A 21019-nucleotide genomic window follows, 5' to 3' on the forward strand; every position below is an offset into this window, starting at 1 on the left:
ACCAGATATTCCAAGCACTCGGGACATCCCTGAGCAGGACTTGGTATGGCACTGAAGGGAACAGCATTTTAGAAAACATACACTTCAGTGTATGTGTGGGGACCCTTCAGTGTAGGCTCAACTGCACATCACCAAGATGCTCTTTAGTATTCTTGCCTCTTAGAGACTGAAGAAGCCCTTTCCGAACAAACAGCACAATGGTTATGTAAGTGTTATTCCATTACATAAAGGACCATTTAGGGGCTGTCTCCTGGAGACGCCTTAGTAACTCAAATGATTAGTGAAGGAGAAAGATTTAAGTATATACTCAGCGTAATCTTGACTTTGATCTTCAGCTTTTCTTTCTGTTCCTAACACAAGAAATAAAATTTCCCCTGACCAAGGTGCTGTGGACTGTGTCCCCTGAGCAATAGTCATGACTATCTTAATTAGAGCAGTCATGGTAACCACAAGAGACCTTCAAGATTAGGTCTACTGAGGCTCCTTTATCAGAGGGGACAGGAGGGTCATTATACTCTGACCTCAGCATCCAGCCACATGCTCCACTATGTTCATAGCAGCCCTATTTATAATAGCTAGAAGCTGGAAAGAACCCAGATGTCCCTCAACAGAAGAATGAATACAGAAAATGTGGTACATTTACACAATGGAGTACTACTCAGCTATTAAAAACAACGAATTTATGAAATTCTTAGGAAAATGGATGGATCTGGAGGATATCATCCTGAGTGAGGTAACTCAATCACAAAAGAACACACATGATATGCACTCACTGATAAGGGGACGTTAGCCCAGAAATTTAGAATAGCCAAGATACAATTTGCAAAACACATGAAACTCAAGAAGAAGGAAGACCAAAGTGTGGATACTTTGGTCCTTCTTAGAATGGGGAACAAAATACCCATGGAAGGAGTTACAGAGACAAAGTTCAGAGCAGAGCCTGAAGGAATGACCATCCAGAGACTGCCCCACTTGGGAATCCACCCCATAAACAACCACCAAACCCAGACACAGGCAGATGCCAACAAGAGCCTGTGACAGGAGCCTGATATACCTGTCTCCTGTGAGGCTCTGCCAGTGCCTGGCAATTACAGAAGTGGATGCTCACAGTCATCCATGGGACAGAGCACAAGGTCCCCAGTGAAGGAGCCAGAGAAATACTCAGAGAGCTGAAGGGGACTGAAGCCCCATAGAAGGAACATCAATATGAACTAACCAGTACCCCCAGAGCTCCTTGGAACTATACCACCAATCAAAGAAAACACATGGTGGAACTTGTGGCTCTAGCTATATTTGTAGCAGAGGATGGTCTAGTCAGTCATCAATGAGAGGAGAGGCCCTTGGTCCTGTGAAGGATCTATGCCCCAGTATAGGGGAATGCCAGGACCAGGAATGGGAGTGGGAGGGTTGGAGAGCAGGGGGAAGAGGGAGGGGATAGGGGATTTTAGGAGGGGAAACTAGGAAAGGGGATAACATTTGAAATGTAAATAAAGAAAATCTCTAAAAAAAAAGAATGGATTTGGAATGGAGAGTTGTATTTTTACTGCTGTGGGGAATGACAAATATGTGAAGCTAAGCTGTCTGCAGCTAGAGCATCTGTGGTGCCCTCCTCTATGTAGTTTAAAATGGTGCTCCTTCTTACTGTATTTAGTAGTCAGTGTGTCCCTGATATACGTGATAAGACATACAACTGAGGCTGAGCTGTCCTTCCAGTGTGAAAAATCTGTGAGAGAAAGAAACCCCATGAGCCATCTTCTTCTATGTCTTAGGAGGTAATGTGGTCCCTTGATGAATGTTACTTGCCAAAGGCACATGGCGGCATCCCGAGAAACATGATGAGGCAGAGGGCATGCTGTAGTCTGGAAGGAGTAAGTGTGGATCAGGGCTGTAAAGGGGTTGCAGAATAGTACCTACTTAGGATGTTAAGATATGCAGTTGAGGCTGGGCTGTCTGTCCAGAAAGAACTTTTCCAAGTACACAATTGTAATCAGGAAAAAATAATACGTGAGAATACTATCTGCCATGCTGGCTTCTAAATCAGCACATAGAGACAGCAAACTGTGGAAGGCTCAGATGATGTGGTTTGGTGACTCCTAATGACAGATGGGTTTTTTGTTTGCTTTATACAGTGGATGGCAGTAGGTCTTCAGAGATGCTGCCAGCCCTCTGTAAAACAGTCATTACCAATGCCCCCTTCAAGTGCCAAAGACTACCTAACAAAAAAGCCCCAACACCACCAAACATGAGAAGCGGTATTGTAAGCTGTTGGTCAGGCTTGTCCAGGAGATTGCCATGACATCTGGGTTATTGCCATTGCCCTAGGTAGGCCCCAGAGGTGGATGGTAAGTCCCCATTTTTGAAAACACCATTCATTTTAGACACAATGCCCAGAGGCCCCTGAGCTGGAACTGGCCTGCATTGTTGCTGAGCATGGCCTTTCATGGTTTCAGAGGCGCAATGAAAGCTTCCAAGGGAGGGGCACAAGCAACAGTCCTACCAAGCTATGATGCATGTGACCCAGTACAACAACCATAATGAAGTTCTCTAGAACATCATAAGGTAGGGCAAAGATAACCCACACAGTGTGGATGAGAAAACCTGCCAACACCTTGCTGTTAAAGTTAAAAACAAAAGCTAAAGAGCAAAGAAAGATACTTGTGTGGTGGAAAAAAATGCTCCCAGAAACCATGAAATGCAGCATCAAGGGTGTGCTACCTGCTGGCCTTGGAGCCCTGAGACCCCCCAGCTAATACAAAACATCTCCATGGCTGTCGGTTGACCCAATAACTACATAGGAAGATTATCTTGCTCGAAACACTGTGTACTTCGGATATGGGCCATGGTGATACCAAGGTGAACTGAGCTAGAAGCTTGGTCCGTGCTGGCTAGCTCCTGTAGTGCCAGGAAATGCTATGTGGGTTACTGGGACAGAACCAGTACCAGTTGACCTACTTCACTGCAGAGCTCTGTGCTTTCCTATCAGCGTAACAGAAATGGGGAACCATGTGGTGCTATAATAGTGTGAGTGTTAAGAGTGTAAGCAACTATTTTCCACTAGGATTTGAGGTCTGATCAAATTCTCACAGGAGGGAATTCATATTGGGCAGTGGAAATCAGTGACATGCCAAAGTCTAGGGTGATCATAGCCCAGAGTAGGGAAGGCACTAAGTTGTTGTCCTTTGTTTGTTTGTTTGTTTGCTTGCTTGCTTAATGCATATGATGTGCTTATCAAGTTGCTTCCTAAATACTTGTGTTTATGTCTGTAAGATTATTGCTGCAGTCAGCCTTGGTCAGAGATGCTCCCTGCAGTGAGTGGTTGTTAGTATATATATAATTTTATTCTGTCAAACTCCAGAATAATAAATGAATTTTGGTGTAGCCCAGAGGTCCAGTGCCCGAAAGTAGAAGAAAATAACCACATATGCATATCATCCCTGTCAGAGACATGGACGAAAGGGTGGAAAGACTTTAAGAAGTTCATAAAGAGTGCCATGGAATGCCACATGTAAAGAGCAACATCCATCACCATCTTGCCAAGAATAGCTGGGTGTGAGGCTAGAGATCCTCAAGATTAAGTTGACTGAGGTTCCCTTACAGAAGCTGTCAGGGAAGGGTTATTAGATCCATACCAGATAAAATAGGTACTTTCTCATGAACCTCCATTCCAGCTGTACGTAATTTTATTCCAGATGCAGAATTATACACAGCTGCTCTCAGGAGGTTCCAGAGTGTAGGGACATGAAATTTTAACTGAGGAGGTATCTCATCTATGCAGCCGTGGGGACCATCCATGCTGCAATGAGACTTCTCGGTGACACAGCAGTTTTGGGATCACCCACATGCCTGTAAATAATTTTTCAATCATGCTTTGATAGGCCAAGTAAACAGATTTCCTAAGCAAGACTTGGGTATGATTGTAACTTTGGTCTACAGTTAACACCCTATGAGACTTAATAAACATTTGTTCATGTCTCCCCCAACTAAATTTCATGTAACACCAAGTACTCTATTCTTCAGAGCAGGTTCACAATCAAATGCTAGAACAAGATAAAATAACTTCCATTTTAATTTTTTATTATGCAGAAAAGTTTATGACCCACTTCTCAGAATTTTAAGATAAAGAAACCTATGAAAACCTAACAAGACAGGAAGTAGTCAATAACAAATAGGCACTGCTTACCTGTACATGAGTAATCGTCGATCCTGATGTACCCAGTTTTGCAGATACACATGAAAGAACCAGGTGTATTCACACACATGGTGTTCTCACGGCAGTAATGGCGCCCTTCTGCACACTCGTCAATGTCTACAAAGGAAAGGGGAGGGTAGAGGTCAATGGTGGCCAATATTGGACAATTTCCCTATGATTTTCTTTGCTACTAACTGAACTGCATTTTAAAAGAACATTCAAAAATATCCCCTTTAATAAGAGTGTTTGATGTTCACAAGACAGAAAGCATGTGTACCTTTTATGAACAGTTCCTTGCCACAGTTTCAAATAGGCCTGCCAGTTTCAATTGGCATCATTATGAATAGCTTTTAAAATCTTCCGTGCATTCATTTACTCGTGTTTCATAAAACGAATCAGAATTTACAGATCAGGTTGCCTTAGTATCCTGAAATCTTCAGTCACTGAGTAGACCAAAACTGTGATCTTTGATTCACTGGCTATTCTGTACACCTTGGGGAGGACTTGCAAGAGGTAAAGTGTTTACTGTACACAGAACTTAAAGAATTTCATTTCAAAGTAAGAATCCAAGAGCATCAGTTAGTCAGAGATGCACATTGAGCAATAAGTGCCCTACTAGGTATCTGAATAAAGACAGGATTACAATGGGAAGAACAGATATAGACGAGGAATTATGAAGTAGTAAAATATGATATGGAAGCTTATACACGTTAATTTTCACCTCAAGTTATAAAAGCTTATCGATGTTAAGACACAAAACACAAGGATTTTAATTGTAAAAAAAATGTGAATTTTAACAATAAAACCTCCTCAGTTAATAATACCCCTTTATATGGAATCTAAAGTACTTGTTATTGAGAGCCTATATTCTGAACCAAGAAGATGGCACAGTCAGGAAAAGTACCTGATGTATAAACATGAGGAATCCAGTTCAAATCCCAGCATGTGTAAAAGCCAGAGTGCTGGCATACCGCTGTAATCCCCAAGGCTAGGAAAGTGGAATAAGTCAAGCACAGAAAGACAAATACCATATAGTATGGAATGTAGAAAGGTTAATCTCACAGAAGTTGAAGAGTATAATGGGGCCACCACATGGAGACTGGGAGGGAGAGGAAAATGACGATGAATATAATATTACAGTTAGATAAAAAAGGAATTTCTGTTTGATTGCTTCTCCTTACATAGAGACAATGAACAATAATAATGAATGCTTCAAAAGTATAGAAAATATCAAAAAAATTTGCCATAAGGAAGTAACTGTTTGAAAATATAAGTATATCTAACATGATTTAAGTATTATATAATATATTTATGTATTGAAATATTATTTGATATCCCATTAACATACATAATTCTTTATTCTTTTGCAGTCATGTGTCAGGTAATATTTAAAAGTAAGAAATAGAAGCACTAGATGAGCTTTTTTGCACAGGCAGATCTTGAACATCTTTCACCAGGGTTTAGTTGTGTGAGTCCATCAGATTCTCCCCGCCCATGCCCTCTCCAAGTCCCCAGATCTAGCTCAAGTCCTACACCCAATGTCTTGGCTTAGTATGTCCACTCCTGCCTGCACTATCCCAAACTCTAGGCTTTTTCCCAGGACCTCCATTTTTACCCACAATACACAGGTCCTGCACATCCTTCTTTGGGGTCTCACTGGAAGAGTCAGACTAGTTCTCTATTACCTAAATCCTACACAAACACCATATATATATATACACACACACACACACACACATCTGTGTGTGTGTGTGTGTGTGTGTGTGTGTGTGTGTATGATTTTTTTCACAAACTCCAGGATTTGACCAAGATGTGTATGTTGCATGTTAGCATAGCTTGTGTCCACCTGATTTCATATCCAACCTGTAGGGCTCATCTGGTCCACTCATCCTCTATCCTGACCCAACTTGCTCTGTACATGTCAGACACAGAAGCAACAAAAGAAGCCAATGTGCCTAGATTTCATTGCAAAGATAGAGAGGGGGAGAGAGAGAGACAGAGAGAGACAGAGAGAGAAGAGAAAGGCTATCAAGGCTGTAACTCTAACAAGAACACATCAGACCTTTAGAAATATGTTCAGCAATTAGAATGACCCAGATGAACCCCAAGATATAGATTTTAAAGGAGTAATTAAAACCTTTATCAAATAATTCAAGAAAGTTAAAGAAGACACAAAGAAACAACTTAGGAAACTTAAAGAGAGTGGATGGGCAAGTGCCACCCAAGAAAATACAAGCACAAGGCTGAAGAACACAAGAAAGACAAACCCAAAGGAGAAAGTGGAATCCAGTAAAGACAGGAGCATTGGGGAATACCCAGGCTGAAACAAAAATTAAACTAAAAAAACCTAATAACCCAATGAGAAAACTCAAGGGAACACCTTACAAGCTGAATGAAGCCAAAGAAGACAGAATATCAGGACTTGAGAATAAAGTAAAGTATCTTGTCAAAATAAGCAAAGAATATGAAGTTTTTTTTTTTATTAAAAACACAGGAAAGGAACATACAGAAAATATGGGACACCATGAAAAGATGAAACTTTAAAATTATGCAAATAGATGAAGGAGAACACCAGGTCAATACCATAGATCATATATTAAACAAGATCATAGTCAAAACCTTCTTAGAACTATGAAACTATATACATGCTCATATACATAGCAGATGTATACATCAGAGAGCTAAGTCTAGAATAGAAACTGCCTATGTCACATTCCTTGTTAAAACACTAAGCATACAGAACAAATAAAAGAGTGTTGAAAACTGCAAGGGGAAAAAAAACCCACAAGTCACATGAGAAGAAAAACCCATCAGAATAACAGTTGATTTTTTTTCAGTCGCAACTTTGAAAGCCAGAAAACGCAGGAACAATGAATGCTAACTCCCAAAACCATGACATCCACATGAGATTATACCCAGCAAAACTATCTGCCATAAAAGAGAAACTTTCCATGATCTGAACAGTCTAAACATATTTTATCCAAAAGATAAAAATCTAAAGAAAATATAGGAAGTAATATGTCAGCCTACCAAGAAGAATGTAGTCAGCCGGGGGACTGTAGAAATAACAAAGCTACAATCACTAAATCACAAAGTACCACTGAGGACACAACAACAGCAAAAGTCAATAACCCAATGGCTGCAATCATGAAACTTTTAATAATAACTTTAAATATGAACAGCTTCAAGTCTTCAATCAAAAACACAGACTGGCTGAATGGATCAAGAAACAAACTCCATATTATCTATTGTCTACAAGAAACGCATCTTATCATTAAAGAGGGTAATAACCTTAGAGTGAAAGGATATATCCAATCAAACTGGACCAATAAGTAAGAAGGAGTTACTACCCTAATATATTAAAAAATAGACTTCAAGCTTAAACTTACCAGAACATCCAAAGAAGGACCTAACATCTTTATCAAATGAAACAATCTGGAAGATGTTTCTATCCTCAATGTATATGTGTAAAATTCTTTTTTTAAATATTTTTTATTAGGTATTTTCCTCATTTACATTTCCAATGCTATCCCAAAAGTCCCCCATACCCTCCCCCCCACCAACTCCCCTACCCACCCACTCCCACTTTTTGGCCCTGGCATTCCCCTGTACTGGGGCATATAAAGATTGCAAGTCCAATCGGCCTCTCTTTCCATTGGTGGCCGACTAGGCCATCTTTTGATACATATGCAGCTAGAGTCAAGAGCTCCGGGGTACTGGTTAGTTCATAATGTTGTTCCACCCATAGGGTTGCAGATCCCTTTAGCTCCTTGGGTGCTTTCTCTAGCTCCTCCATTGGGGGCCCTGTGATCCATTCAATAGCTGACTGTGAGCATCCACTTCTGCGTTTGCTAGGCCCCGGCATAGTCTCACAAGAGACAGCTCTATCTGGGTCCTTTCAGCAAAATCTTGTTAGTGTATGCAATGGTGTCAGCATTTGGAAGCTGATTATGGGATGGATCCCCGGATATGGCAGTCTCTAAATGGTCCATCCTTTCGTCACAGCGCCAAACTTTGTCTCTGTAACTCCTTCCATGGGTGTTTTGTTCCCATTTCTAAGAAGGGGCAAAGTGTCCACACTTTGGTCTTCGTTCTTCTTGAGTTTCATGCGTTTAGCAAATTGTATCTTATATCTTGGGTATCCTAAGTTTCTGGGCTAATATCCACTTATCAGTGAGTACATATTGTGTGAGTTCCTTTGTGATTGGGTTACCTCACTCAGGATGATACCCTCCAGGTCCATCCATTTGCTAGGAATTTCATAAATTCATTTTTTTAATAGCTGAGTAGTACTCCATTGTATGTGTGAAATTCTGGTGCACCCAATTTCATTAAAAGTGCACTATGGAACTCAAGGTCACAGATTAACATCAACCAATTAATAGTGGTTGACTTCAATACCTGACTTTCCCCAATAGATAGCTGGTAGGTCATCAGCACAAATACACCAAAAAAATACATAATGTCACACATCAATAGACTATGCCGATATTGACAGAGTGTTCCATTGAAACACCAAAGAACATGCATTCTCTTCATCGGCAGACAGGAGCTTCTCAAACAGATCACATCCTGGGATGCAAAACAAACCGTAAGAGATTCGGAAAGGTTACAGTAGCCATGCACGTCCCATATGACCTCACCGCAGCTCAAACTTTACAGCAGACAGATTTCTAGTAAATATACATACTTGTGGAGATTAAATAACTCATTACTGAATCATTACTGGGTCAAAGAAGAAATCAAAATAGAAATCAAAATAGAACAAATTCCTCGAACTAAACAAAAATTAGAACTACATTCTAAGTATACATTTTTATACCCATAGATGAGTATGGTTCTCATTCCTCATCAAAGAAGCCATTCTTTCCAACAGAAGTAGACAATGACAGAAAACTACAACTAATCACAGTGCAGGGAATACAAGGTCTTGGGATGCCCATTCCCAGCTGACTCATCTACAGTACAAATCCTGCACCTAAGGCTCAGGATTTTTGCAAAAGAGGTCACTGAAAGATTTCAGTGGCCAAAGGAGCAGGATGTTTGTGTGAAGTGTTATCCGTTAGAAACGCCCATGAATGCTATGCCCACTATCTCTCATCAACATGGCTGCCCCAACAAGATCTGAACACAGTGGTACCAGCAGACATGTTGATGTGGAAGGAAAAAAAGCCCATGAGGCTTCGACACTAGACAGAGAATTACAAGCAAGTAGGGATGCTGAGAGCCAGAGAAATAATCTTCCCTGGGGAAGATTTCCCCCGAGGAGATTCTTTATATATAATCTCCCAATTAATTATTTAACACAAAGTGGTTATCCCTGAGGTTATGTACATTCAAGTTCCAGTATACAGACTGGGCACGCAACAGTACTCACACACACACAAAAGGGACAAATGTAGAGTCCTCAAGCATCAGCTTGTGAATGCACCCCAGGGTGAATTGTAAGAAGACTCTGTGTGTGCAAGGGCCAGATTCAATCTGCAGAATGGAGGAACTAACAAAGAAGAATGCAACTCTGTGAAAACACGCTGGTCACCAGAGGGAGGAGTTACTCTGCACACGCCATGGTCCCTCCTCAAACAAGTGCAGCTCTTGCAGGAGGTGGGGCAGCAACTTCAGTAGCCAGAGCAAAACTGTACAGGCCATGGCTGGAAAAGGGTCCTATATGGCTGTCTACAGAGACAGCATCCTATAGAAAAGGCCTGCTTCTAAAGAACCTGCTACCACGCCTGACAAATCAGCGTGCAGCATCCTGAGAGCACTTACAGCATTATGAACTTTGATTATACCAAAGTCCTATGGGACAAAGTGAGCAAAGCAGACTGTGAATTGAGATTAATTTTGTTAATGTGATCCTGGAACACCACACATGGTAGAAAATGTCAGTTATAAGCATAAATAGGTGTAATTTGTGCAAGGGTAAGATGACCTAAATACAGTCATTTTACCACAGTTCCTCCTGGGATCTCCAGCCCACAGAGATGTGAGATCCTGACCTGCCCCATTTCCATTTGTGGACTCTTCTGTTTTAAGCTATCGTACGGCTAAATAAAACTCAAGCAAGTGTCGATGTGGGATCATAAAGCAGGACCAAGAAGCTTACTTAATCGGAGCATTTAGCAACTTCAGTCTGAATGTTACAGAGATGTCGAGTCTGCATTCAAAAGCTAGCAGAGGGTAAGCATGGGCAGGGTCCTGAGTGAAAAGGAGGCAAAACAGCAGCCTCCCTTCAGTGCTGTGAACAGAAAGTGCTTTGCACAGTCTTCCTTGCACCCTGATTTCAGAGGGAACCCCACAAGGCTGTGTTTATGTACTAATACTTCAAGTTATAGGACAGTCATTTCCATTGATGTGGGCAGAGTCTTGCAAACACAGAATGGCATTTGAAAAGCAGTCTGGCAGAAAACAAGTGCAAACTTGGTCCACAGGATATTTTAGCTTTGAGAGCCAAGTTAAATGAGCCAAATCCTGAAATTCAATTTTATTGTGTATAAATTTATCGAACGTCTTGTGGTAAGAAAGTTATTGGGTTTTTGGTCATGTTTTGGTTATCTTAAGTACAGAACTATGATCACAATTTCCACTAACCAGGAAGAAATGTACTGAGAATGGGCTGCCAAATGGACATATTCAAACAGTAGCTGGGCATACCAGAATTTTTAAAAAGTGCATCCATTGCTCGACTATGTAGTCCTTAATGCCTCTTCCAAAACTGAATAGCAAGAGAGTTAACACACAGACACTGAGAGCTGGGAAGACAGCCCAGCATCTAAAGTGCTCACCTCAGAAGTTTGAGGCACCAGTTCCTGGAGCCCCTGTAAAAATCAACTAAACAAATAAGCCAGGGATGATGGGCAAAGCTATGGAATCTCAGCACCAGTGAGGCAGAGAAAAGGAGATTCCTGGGGCTCATTGCCAGCCACCTTAGGGTAAACAGTTCAGTCCCCAGCCAGTGATAGGCCCAGTCTCAAAAAACTAAGCCAGGAAGGAAGATAGCTCCAGGTTATCGTCTGCTCTCTGCACATATGTGCACACACCTGAATATGCACCTCCACAAGATGCACCTTCACAAGAGTGTGTGCGGTCACACACACACACACACACACACACACACACACACACACACACACACACACAATCTGCCATACATGGGCTTGCAAACCAAGAGAGCAGAATCATGCCATTACTGCCTCATTGTATCAGGTGTCTTTTGATGCTAGAAGAATTCTAGAAAGCAGTATATCTGAATGGCATGGTTCCTTGACAACCAAAAGTGTTCTGTGTTCAAATAGTTTTCAGGTGTAACTTACTACAGATCTACTTCCTCTTTATTATGCATATCAGCAAATTTCAAGCTCTCTGAGGGTTGTTTATCTTTAACATTCATTTTTATTCATTGAGCATGAAATGGACATGTACTGTGTTCCAGATACTGCATTGGGTGTCAAAGACAAGCTTATCTGAAGAAATCTAAACATAAGTAAACGCCAGTGTTATGCATACTGCATAGTGCACAACAGAAACCTGGGCAACGCTCACTGAACAGTGAGCAACGGGCTCCATTAATGGAAACACGGTGTTTGTTCTGAGCACCTGTTAATGGACCTAGGAATGTGTACTGGCAATAGAGATGACTTTATATTCTAGATAAACTTGTCAAAACCATAACTTATTTATGTGAATAACAGCACCAGGCCCTATATACAAAACACCATCTTTAAAAATCAATCCTGAGAGGTGAGAGAGTCAAAGAAAACTTATCAGTGGGGCCAGACTTGAGAGAGGTTTTGAGAATGCACTGGCTTCAAGTGAAAGGTTTCTATAGTGTTGGAAGGGCTGCCATGGAAGTGCTGTCTGACTGCCTGACATTGAGCTAGTAGCATGCAAGCCTGGGGTCAACAGCAGAAAAATCAACTTACACATTTTATGAATTTTTTCTTAACAATTTAATGCAAGTCTTAGTTTTAGATAGTTGCAAAATTTAAGGTACCTCCCTGGCATGGCTTCTCTGGCTTTAATAGCATCTGTAGGTTTTTTGCTGTATAATGATGAATCTCATGTCTATTTTCAGTAATATAAGATTTGGGGACACAAAACTTAGCCAGGACTTTGGCTGGCCCCAGCTGTATATCTGTTGCATGACTCAATGAATCTTTTCAAGGCTTTTCCTATTAGAGATCAAAGGGGAAGTGCCCTCATTTGTCCTGGTCTGACCTGAAGCTCAACTTGCCAGTGATCCCACATTGTTCCAAGGACAGGTCCAGACAGTAGTCCCCTAGATGTGGCTTTCTGCAGAAGGGACAGACACACCCTTTTGTCCTCCTTAGAAGTGGATTGACTTCAGTTGAGTGGGGTCCCTGGAAGGGCATCCACTGCCAACACACCTGGCAGCTCATCTCCAAGCCCTCAATTCCATCGTCACAAGCTGATTGTCAAGCCAGTGCCCATTGTTCAGGCTTTCAGTTCTAACAGAGGGAGAGTGACCCACATGGCTGTGGTGGTTTCTGCTTCTCTGCAGCTTTGTAAGACAGGGAGTATATTCCATGAAACTAAAAAGCAGAAGCAAAACATGTTTCAGGCACTTGACCCCTTTCTCTTGGGCCTGGGAACCTTCTATTGTAGAAACAAGGAATTTAGGACCCTCCCCTTTCCATACCTTAAAGCTGATATAAAATCTGTAATTATTCAGAATTTTCAGGCTGAGATGAACTTTATAAATTATATAACTCAACTTAAAATAATTATATTCAAAGAGACAGGCAAGGGAAGCTAAAGACAAACTGGTTGGTAGGGTTCAGATCTCAAAGCTCTTGGGGGCCATACTGAAGAACTCGACTTTAATCACATATGAAAAAGAAAAGCGTAAGGAACAGGGTAATTGAATCATGTCTGAGGTTTTGGAGACTCCCGCCAGCACGAGTTTCAGGAAGTTGATGAGTAGGAGGCAGAGAAGGAGCATTTCTAGATTAAGGTCCAAAATGGATGGGTTTTGGTTTGGTTGTTTGGTTGTTTGTTTGTTTCTGGCCTGTGCACTTGTTTCTGGACAAAACCTGGAGGCAGAGAGTTCTTAAGCCCCCATCTCCCACTCCCACTCCCGCATCCCCTCCGATTCCACCTTCTACCTTGAATGCCAGGAACGCTGCTCTTTTTCTAAGCTGTGCAGCATTTCTAAAGTGACAGCATTTATCTAGACTTCGTCATCGTGCAGAAGCACCGTGCAAGCATTTTAGGGAACACTAAGGGCTTCTTGCTCAGCCAATACAGTGTTGAGCCCCTGCAGTTCAGTTACAGAGACAAAGTTTGGAGCTGAGACAAAAGGATGGGCCATCCAGAGACTGCCCTACCCGGGGATCCATCCCATAATCAGCCACCAAACCCAGACACTATTGCATATGCCAGAAAGATTTTGCGAAGGGACCCTGTTATAGCTGTCTTGTATGAGGCTATGCCAGTGCCTGGCAAATACAGACATGGATGCTCACAGTTACCTATAAGATGGAACACAGGATCCCCAATAGAGGAGCTAGAAAAAGTACCCAAGGAGCTGAAGGGATCTGCAACCCTATAGGTGGAACAACAATATGAACTAATCAGTACCCCCAGATCTCATGTCTCTAGCTGCATATGTAGCAGAGAATGGCCTGGTCAGCCATCAATGGGAGGAGAGGCTCCTTGGTATTGCAAACTTTATATGCCCCAGGACAGGGGAACGCCAGGGCCAAGAAGCGGGAGTGGGTGGGTAGGGGAGCAGGGCGGGAGGAGGGCATAGGGGACTTTCAGGATAGCATTTGAAATGTATATAAAGAAAATATCTAATAAAAAATAAATTAAAAAATATTTTAAAAAAAGGAAAAAAAGAAGAGAAAAAGAAAAATACAGCCCAGCTCAGGATGTTGTTAAGCCTCTGCTCAACAGCTGTGTAACACCCACTGGGCAAAACCGGCAGAGAGAGAGAGAGAGAGAGAGAGAGAGAGAGAGAGAGAGAGAGAGAGAGAGAGAGAGTCAACTTAATTCACAAACCGGAAGTAGACTAAGTTTGGAGAAACTTGAATCTGTATGAGAGCAATATTTGGAGAGTTGAAAGTATTTTTTTAAAATATAACATTTGCAAGTCTAAGTAGGCTTCTCAGTAGAAAATAATCCCAGCACAGAGGCCCACTTAACAAATAAGTTGCCTTGAAGGGTGCTACCAGCGTCATGCACTGTGGTAACACTGAGGCTAGTTACCAAGATAATTCTGCTGTATGAGAGATCACACCCACCAAAGTGTGCATGAAAGCATATTCCTGCAGCACACAGGATTTCCTTAATCACATCCTGCAAAACACTGCTCATGAATTGGCTGCATTCATTTTCACATCTATGCACTCATAATAAATTTCATGATGCCTTCAACAAGAATAAGAACTTTATCATTGTACTAGCTTTCTTGTTATTTTTAATTGAACATATTACTCTTGGGACTGAGATGGGGGTAAAATTTGAAGGAAGCATGAGAAAGAATTATGAAACAATACTTATGGAGAAAGTTAAAAGGAAGAATATTGAAAAGTCAGGGTTCAGTCTCATGAATCTTTTATCTATTGAGATTTCATTCCTTCCCTCTGCACCCAGTACTACTTAGGACACCATCATTAAGAACTCTGAGTAAGACTAAGTATCAGTACTTGAAGGATCTGATTGGGGTTTTCTGTTAAAAAGTCACATAATAAATAAATCACAATGATGTTTGCTAAACATAACACAATTTCTAAACCTAGTCTTGCAGCAAAGGAGAGTGTGGCGTCTACTCAGAGACTAGTGGAGAAATACAAGTGTCCAGGACAAGGGCCAATGAAGGGTATGCTCGCAGTAGGAGGACTGTACACACCACAGGAAGCTGGGAGGCTGGTGGGTATTCATTATGGTTCACGGAGTAAGTGGGTGGTGGTGTGCAAAAGTCCTGTAAAATCTATGAAAGTCCAATACTAGCCTTTGGTTGTAGATTACCTACAGAAATGTCATTAATGACACAAACACATCCCATATGTGTGCTAGGGTGTTTAAAAGGTCTAAGGCGTGACACACACAGGTAAATCTGGCTCCCAGACACCCGGGTTTCCCACTTCAAAGGTACACAGCACAACCACTGTTATCAATTCCTTGTGCAGCCTTCCAAGCACTGTCAGTGTTTATATAGGAGTGTATATGTGTATGTATATGTGTATGTATATGTGAATGTATGTATTGTGTGTGTGTATGTTTGTGTATGTGCATGATGTGAATTGCTTATCAACTTCTTTTAGTCATAGGGTATAGAATAGATCAAAAACTAGTAAGACTTGAAGTTGGGAGGAGGTCTGATTAGTGGGTCTAGTTCCTGTTCTCACTGCCCATAAGGTGGAGGCAACTTGGCATAATAACAATAACAACAACAACAACAATAATAATAATAAAAACCTGTATGCAAAGTTTGTGTTCTGGTACTGACTGGCTCCCTGTAAATTAGTCAGAGAAGCTCTCATGGATGAAGCCCTCTTTCTTCAGCTTCTAACTGAGGGGGATTTAGACTGGGAAGGAACTGGAGAGATGATTACATAGATCATGGCTTTAGATTCCTGGATTTGAGGTCCAGGCAGAAGTGCCCAATGAGATACGTGCATCCACACCTCACTCATCAGGGAGAACCTAACTAGAGGTCAAACTTTGAAAGTCACATACAATACTGAAGTAATTAAAAAGTGTGTCTTGGGAAGCAATGTAAATTTCCAGTATCCTTAGATAATGCTGACTAGGACTGTCTTAGCCAGGCTTTCTATCACTGTGATATACATACCACCAAAAGTGACTTGTGGTAGAAAGGGTTTATTTCAGCTTATAAGTCATAATTCATTATGAAGGGAAGGGAAGGCAGGAACCAGGGGGCAGGAATTGAAGCAGAGGCCATGGAGTGGGGCTGCTTGTGGCTTATTCTGGGATCATGTTCAGCTACTATTCTAATACCTGCCGGGATCGCCTGCTCATGGGTGGTACTCCCCACAGTAGACTGGGACCTCCCACATCTATTAATAATGAAGAAAATGTCTCCCAGACTTGCCTAGAACACAATATTATGGAGGTATTTTATCAGCTGGGTTTCTCTCTTCCCAGGTGATACTGACTAGCTAATGTCAAGTTTATACAAGCCTAAACAGCAGAAGGACTACAACCTTGATCTACTAGCCATGGATATGTGTATAAAATTTAATTCAAAAAATAACTATACAACTAAGGAAGACTGCAAAATCTCCCAGTAAGGATGGCGGAGAATAAAAGGATGGCACTCAGAATATAAGTGGGCAGCGTCAGCTTCAAGTCCATTCTGGATGCCACCTTACAACAGAAGGTGATATTTATATGATACATAGAGGAAAGCTGATAGAATTTAAACCCAAATGTGTTATGTGATGTCTGTCTTACCTTAACATCCCTGAAGACCACTCCCTCACATGTTGGAAGCTGACTAACATCCTTCAACATACTCCTTTCCCAAGTAAACTGTGGATTACAATACTTGCAACTCAGAATTCACATCCATAGAAAGAAGTATCATAAAGTCAAAGAAAACAAACATTTGAGGGAAAGATGGTTAGTAAAGTTAAATACTGCCAAGCAAGATATTGACTAACAGGTATCTTGTCTAACAATACAGAAGCTACTGGGGCCCTGGTAAGCCTGGTTTGTGGGAGGTATGGGAGTTGGAAAATCTAGATAAAGGAGGAAGAAGTGGAAATTTCTGGTTTATTTGGGGACTCAATTGAGTCATCTGATTTCTTTCTGGAAACTATCTTATGAGAAGATATTTTTGCTAAAGCATACACGTGGGGGGATTATTGCTGAGAACAGACATGTGGTGTTTTTCTAAAGCTACCTTGAAATAGAGCATATGATGTTTTGCTAGAGAGGATTCTTGAGAGAACACATGATGGGTATAAATATAATTCTCAGGCAGTGGATGACAGTGTGTGGCATTGGTTCTCCTTGCCACTCTTTGCTGATCATCATTTGCCACGACTTTGTAGAGAGAAATGCACCAAAGAACTTCTGGTGGTGTTCCTGGGGCGATTCAATGCTTCAGCAGACTAAGGATGATCGGAAGAGCCTCTCCATTGCTTCTGGATCAAACGGGCATTGCTGATTCATGAATGCCATTTGCAAGTGGACTGAGCAACCACTGCTAATTAGTGTGAACTGACAACTGATATCCTGACAATGCAAATTGGATTCACATCAAAGAATTATTCCTAAACAGGCCCACATTCTCCTTTGCCCTATTAACCTTTCCTTTCCACTACCTCTGATGGGTGGTGGGCTAGAAGAGAGGGTAAAGCACTTAAGTGCACTTATAAATTTAGGATTTTGTAAAACAAAAGCATACAGGAAAATGCCTAATTGGAAGAAATAGAGATAGTAACATAGATTACCAATTGAAGAAATGTAGCCAGGAAGGGGAAGAAAAGTGATGTCGTAGAAGTTGGAAGGGCTGTGGAGTAAAGAGAGACCCAAGCACACCGTGGTGCCGGTGGGAAGGACAACCAGAGAGAAGCAGGAAGCTGAGATTGAGGTGACAGTGACTGTACCAAGTTTCCTCTCAAGACAGAAAGAGATGATGTGTGGTTCTCAGATGGGTCCGTCACTCGTGGGTGGTGGAAGAAAGGGTATGGGTAGAATAGGCGGATGGCTGAAATGGAAGAAGTAGGAAGAGGACCTTATTGTCCATCCACTGAGAGTAAGAAGGGACAGCCCCTGGGGATGGGGAGGTCGAGGAATACTGTATGTGGGAAAGGAAGAAAACCGAGGTAGGATGACCCCAAGCTTAGGGCAGGACCGGCCAAGGGTGAGCACTGCAGTGTGTGCACTGCAACAGCAATCTTCATGACTTTCTTGTTGTTGATGTTCATTCTGAATTCTGTATTCATTACACCTGAACACTACAGCAACCTTGTGACACAGAGACCGCAGACATGTGTCTGCGTTCGTAGCCAAGGAAGACTGACCATATTAGAAGTTCCTCAAATGTCAATTGTAAGTCAGTGATGATAAAGCTGGAGGGAGATCAACCATGATGACCCATGGTTCCCCGACCGTCCAGTCCATTCTTCAAGTTCAGTCCAGTAACTTCTGGACAAAGCCTATTGTTGCAAAGCACACCTAGGTATGCCCCATTTATTCCTTTCTATAGTGCTGCTCTGTCGGTTTAGACTGGATTCACATTGCCAGGCTGGCAGGAAGTCCCTGTCCCCCATTAGGCATTTTCCTGCCCTCTCTGCCACCCACATCTTGTATATTCTCCTTTGTGGATGGTTAGTTGCTGTCCTGACTGGATCCGACTTGCTTCAAATTAAGGAAAAGACAGGCTTATTTGAAACATTGCCTTGTTGTTCTGAACTTTAGAATTCATCAAGTTTAAGAACATCCTTTTCAAGAAGGCATATCTTTTTCTTTAAATACTAAAAACCAATTTAACAATTATATATTTGTTTGCCAGGAAACAAGGATTTCAATCCTTATAACACTGAAATTGCTGCATACTGGGAGTTACTAAACTGATGAAAACATTAGATCAGAGCCTTTCAGGAACAATATGGAGACACTCCAGTTCCCACTGGCTCATTTAGACATAAATCACTGATGGAGCAGCACTGCTAAATTTGGCAATTTTAATCAATTTTTAATGTCATTTGGGAACGATGGTTGCCCAGCAAATCAGTATGCATAGGTAGCAATAGAATTGTGGTCCCTCTTCACCACACTTCTGTCCAAGGTATGAACACAAAGTTTAATTTAAACCCATAGTTTCTTTCAGAGCCCATCTTCCACAGGAAAGGGCAATCACTTGGAGTGCCATTAATACAGAATTAACACGGTTTTGTATTTAAAGTAAAAATGAATGGCTCCTTATATATTATTAAAACCCAGAGGTCCATTTTTATATCACACCAATGAATATGGGCTAGAATTTAGACTTAGCATGCTGATGTCTGTTCAATAGTACTTTGTGCTCATTACAGGCAACACTGGTCTCAAAACACAAAGGACTCTTTTCCTTTGGTATACTTATTGGCCTAATCAAGCTAGTGCCATCTCTGTCACACAGGTCAAATCTGTTCTTCTCTGAAGCTTTCGTTTTGTTTCTATCTGTTCCTGGGATCCAGTTCTTGTTGCTCACAAGTTTTTCCTAGTTCTGTTTGTTGCATAAACACTGAAACCAGCATGGCCTCTAATATGACACACCAACCATCTTGTCCCATGTCACCTCTTTGTCCAACCTGAACTCATTTCCAACTTCATTATTTTCCTGTCATTGGCCATGCCCAAGCACTGACCATCATTGCCAATACGTTTTTATTAATGGAAGCCCCGAAGAATATAATGATCGTACTATATGTTAGATTTGATTCTTTTTGAAAACTCATGAATAAAAAGAGGGAGAGAATTATAGAAGGAATATTAATAGTTCATTTTGAGCAACCAATTGTTAATTAGCCTCAAGCATATTTAACAAATGTATGTAGAACATGTGACTTGGTTTCTTTGAAGGGAAGATGAAGTTGGCATTTATAATTTAATCTCTCTGCATACCTGATCTTCAGCTTAATAGCACTGCAAAAAGATTTTCCTATAAGTTAATTTTTAAAATTATTAGTCATATGTTCTGCACATGTCACTTCAAATGGATTCTATTCTGGGAAAAGGCTTTTTCTCCTTTAGAAATTTGCATTTCTATAATAAAAAACCCAATGAATGACTCTTTATATTATACACCTGCAACTGATTTGTTTAGAATGAATTGCTAAGTTCCAGCCAGAACTTTTCTCTCTGATTTTAGTAAACAAAATATGCATATGCAATTATCAAATTTTTAACCCATTTCTTCACACATGCACACACATATGCAAAAATGAATCCTTGAGGTTACATTTAAAGATTATTCATAGAATTTGCAAAATGAACAAATTATATATGCTCTATACTCAGAGACAAATTAGAATATAATTTGGACCAAAAGAGAGTTTGACACAGTAATTTAGCCATAGAAGCCATCTGTAATAAATTAGTTACTGAAATAGCTAAAGATCTTAGAAGAAATGGCTTCAAATATGGGATGATTTTATCATCTAAACTCTAAAAAGAATATTTTCTCAACTTCTCATTAGTGATATAACATTTGAATTCCCAAAATAAAATGTTGCATAATACCACTCACATTGGAATTAATAAATATCTGTGAAAGTATAAATTCAATGACAAGCTTTTGCCAAGAACTTATCTTACTGGAAGATATTTTACTAAAATTAGGTATGGTTAAGTTCTTCCCTGAAAACCTCGTGAATCAAAATCCTCCTTATTAATAGATAAACAGATTGAGACTCAGACATACCAAGTGCCCTATACAAGCTCAGTAACTAGCCAGCATAAAAGCAAGTCTTGACCAACATTATCAGAATTGCAACCATTTGTCACAGGTGGACAGATGTTAGTTTTATTTTCATAAGCATATTATATGCAGTTGTCTACTAAATACTCAAATTTCTTCTGATGCATTCCTTGGCTATGAGGAAAAATGAAATTATGAAAATTGCAAATAAAATGGGTGGAGATGAAAAATCATAGAGAGGAAGGGAGCTCAGAGCTAGAAAGACCATCGCCACATGCTCTCTCTCTCACATTTGTCATTGAGTTCAAATCTCCTATTTTGTGGGTTTTTCCCCACCATTACACTGTGATTTCCCATCACAGAGCATTCACAGTAGTTCCATGAACCCCTGTAGCCCTTACGTGCTGATACATAAACTGTCCTTCACCCGT

The 21019-nt window shown here is 40.9% G+C and overlaps 1 protein-coding gene across 5 annotated transcripts in view; it reads right to left on the minus strand.

Annotated features, from left to right (window-relative positions):
- Nell2 (NEL-like 2) overlaps nucleotides 1-21019 on the minus strand; it is a 309357-nt gene that overhangs the window by 123142 nt on the left and 165196 nt on the right. For all 5 annotated transcript variants that reach the window (NM_001356950.1, NM_001289653.1, NM_001356951.1 and 2 more), the window contains one exon: nucleotides 4181-4306. In NM_001356950.1, coding sequence (NP_001343879.1) covers nucleotides 4181-4306 — 126 coding nt within the window. The remainder of the gene's footprint in view (nucleotides 1-4180; nucleotides 4307-21019) is intronic.

This window comes from Mus musculus, chromosome 15 (assembly GCF_000001635.26).
Source record: "Mus musculus strain C57BL/6J chromosome 15, GRCm38.p6 C57BL/6J".
Taxonomy (NCBI): Eukaryota; Metazoa; Chordata; class Mammalia; order Rodentia; family Muridae; genus Mus; species Mus musculus.